This window comes from Neomonachus schauinslandi, unplaced genomic scaffold (genome assembly GCF_002201575.2).
Source record: "Neomonachus schauinslandi unplaced genomic scaffold, ASM220157v2 HiC_scaffold_3167, whole genome shotgun sequence".
NCBI classification, from domain to species: Eukaryota; Metazoa; Chordata; class Mammalia; order Carnivora; family Phocidae; genus Neomonachus; species Neomonachus schauinslandi.
Window position 1 is genome coordinate 1,735 of NW_025411856.1, and position 2,205 is coordinate 3,939.

Below are 2,205 nucleotides of genomic sequence, written 5' to 3' on the forward strand. Positions count from 1 at the left end.
AGAAAGCGGCTCTGTATGAAAAATTTTTGAAAAATACAAAGAAGTTGACTGAAATTTCTATTAAAAGGAACACTATAGTTTTTTAGTTGGCTCTACTTACATCCCTATTTGAAGAACAGTAGGTGGAGCTATTTAAGGTACAAAAACCAAAAATCCTTCCTGGAGTTCAAGATTGTGCAGTAATTGGTTAGGACTCTGAGCGCCGCTGTTCACCAATCAGGGAGAGAAAAACAGAGATCCTGCTCGCCTCCTGCTTGCCCTGCAGGCGCCTGAAGCACAGCCCAGATAGAAACTAACCATCTCCGGCACTCTGAAGAAACTGCTGGATTCTGAAGACGGGGAAAACTGGTCCTGACTTCGGTGGTCTAGGGAAGAATTGGAAGTAATATCCTCCAGGAAAGTGACGATGATTCCTGAGCGACTGCATCAGGACTGCAAAGGGCTTGTCCTGCTGGGAGTTCTCCTGGGGATTCTGTGGGAAACCGGATGCACCCAAATTCACTATTCAGTTCCTGAGGAGCTGGAGAAAGGCTCTAGGGTGGGAAACATCGCCAAGGACCTGGGGTTGGAGCCCCAGGAACTAGAAGAGCGTGGAGTCCGTATAGTCTCCAGAGGTAGGACTCAACTTTTTGCTCTGAACCTTCGAAGCGGCAGCCTAATCTCCGCAGGCAGGATAGACCGGGAAGAGCTCTGTATGGGCGTCTTAGAGTGTCAATTAAATCTGGAGATTCTGTTGGAGGATAAAGTAAAAATATACGGGGTAGTAGTAGAAGTGAGAGACATTAACGATAATGCCCCCTATTTCCGGGAAGATGAATTAGAAATAAAAGTGAGTGAAAACGCAGCCACTGGGTTGCGGTTCCCTCTTCCCCACGCTTGGGATCCGGATATCGGGAAGAACTCTCTCCAGAGCTATGAACTCAGTAGTAATACTCACTTCTCCCTGGACGTGCAAAGCGGAGCGGATGGTAACAAGTACCCAGAATTGGTTTTGGAGCGCGCCTTGGACCGGGAGCAGAAGGCTGTTCATCACCTTGTTCTCACCGCCTCCGACGGGGGTGACCCAGTCCGCACAGGCACCACGCGCATCCGTGTGATGGTAGTTGATGTGAATGACAACGCACCAGTATTTGCTCAGTCTGAGTACCGCGTGAGCGTTCCAGAGAATGTGGCCGTAGGCACTAAGCTGCTTCTGGTAAGTGCCACCGACCCTGACGAAGGAGCCAATGCGGAAGTGATGTATTCCTTCCGTTATGTGGACAACAAGGCAGCCCAAATTTTCAAACTAGATGCTAATTTAGGGACAATTTCAACAATAGGGGAGCTGAACCACGAGGAATCAGAATTCTACGAGATGGAAGTGCAAGCAGTTGATAACGCAGGGTATTCTGCACGAGCCAAAGTCTTGATCACAGTATTGGATGTGAATGATAATGCCCCTGAAGTAGTTGTCACCTCTCTCTCCAGCTCCATTCTGGAAAACTCTCCCAGAGGGACATTAATTGCCCTTTTAAATGTAAATGATCAAGACTCTGGGGAAAATGGACAAGTGATCTGTTTCATCCGAGGGAATCTGCCATTTACATTAGAAAAGTCTTATGGAAATTACTATAGTTTAGTGACAGACACACTCCTAGACCGGGAACAGGTTCCTAGCTACAACATCACGGTGACCACCAGTGACAGAGGAAGTCCACCCCTGTCCACGGAAACTCATATCTCACTGAAAGTAGCAGACACCAACGACAACCCGCCCGCCTTCTCTGATGCTTTCTACTCCGCCTATATCGTGGAGAACAACCCTAGAGGAGCCTCCCTAATGTCCGTGACCGCCTGTGACCCCGACTATGGAGTGAACGCCCAGGTCACTTACTCATTGGCTGAGGACAGCCTTCCCGGACCACCCATATCCTCCTACATCTCCATCAACTCCAACACTGGCGTTCTGTATGCGCTGCGTTCCTTCGACTATGAGCAGTTCCAAGACTTGCATCTGCAAGTGATAGCGCAGGACAGCGGTGACCCTCCGCTCAGCAGCAACGTGTCTCTGAACCTGTTCGTGGTGGACCAAAATGACAACGCGCCAGAGATCCTGTACCCCGCCCTCCCCACCGACGGTTCCACAGGCGTGGAGCTGGCCCCCCGCTCCGCAGAGCCTGGCTACCTGGTCACCAAGGTGGTGGCGGTGGACAGAGACTCGGGCCA

The 2,205-nt window shown here is 50.3% G+C and overlaps 1 protein-coding gene across 1 annotated transcript; it reads left to right on the top strand.

Moving 5' to 3' along the window:
* Positions 1-406: 406 nt before the first annotated feature.
* PCDHGA12 (protocadherin gamma subfamily A, 12) lies at positions 407-2,200 on the top strand (the record flags this gene model as incomplete). The annotated part of the gene is made up of 1 exon (XM_021693265.1): positions 407-2,200. A coding segment is annotated over exon 1 (1,794 nt), but the record flags the coding sequence as incomplete, so codon positions are not given.
* Between the last annotated feature and the right edge of the window lie 5 nt (positions 2,201-2,205).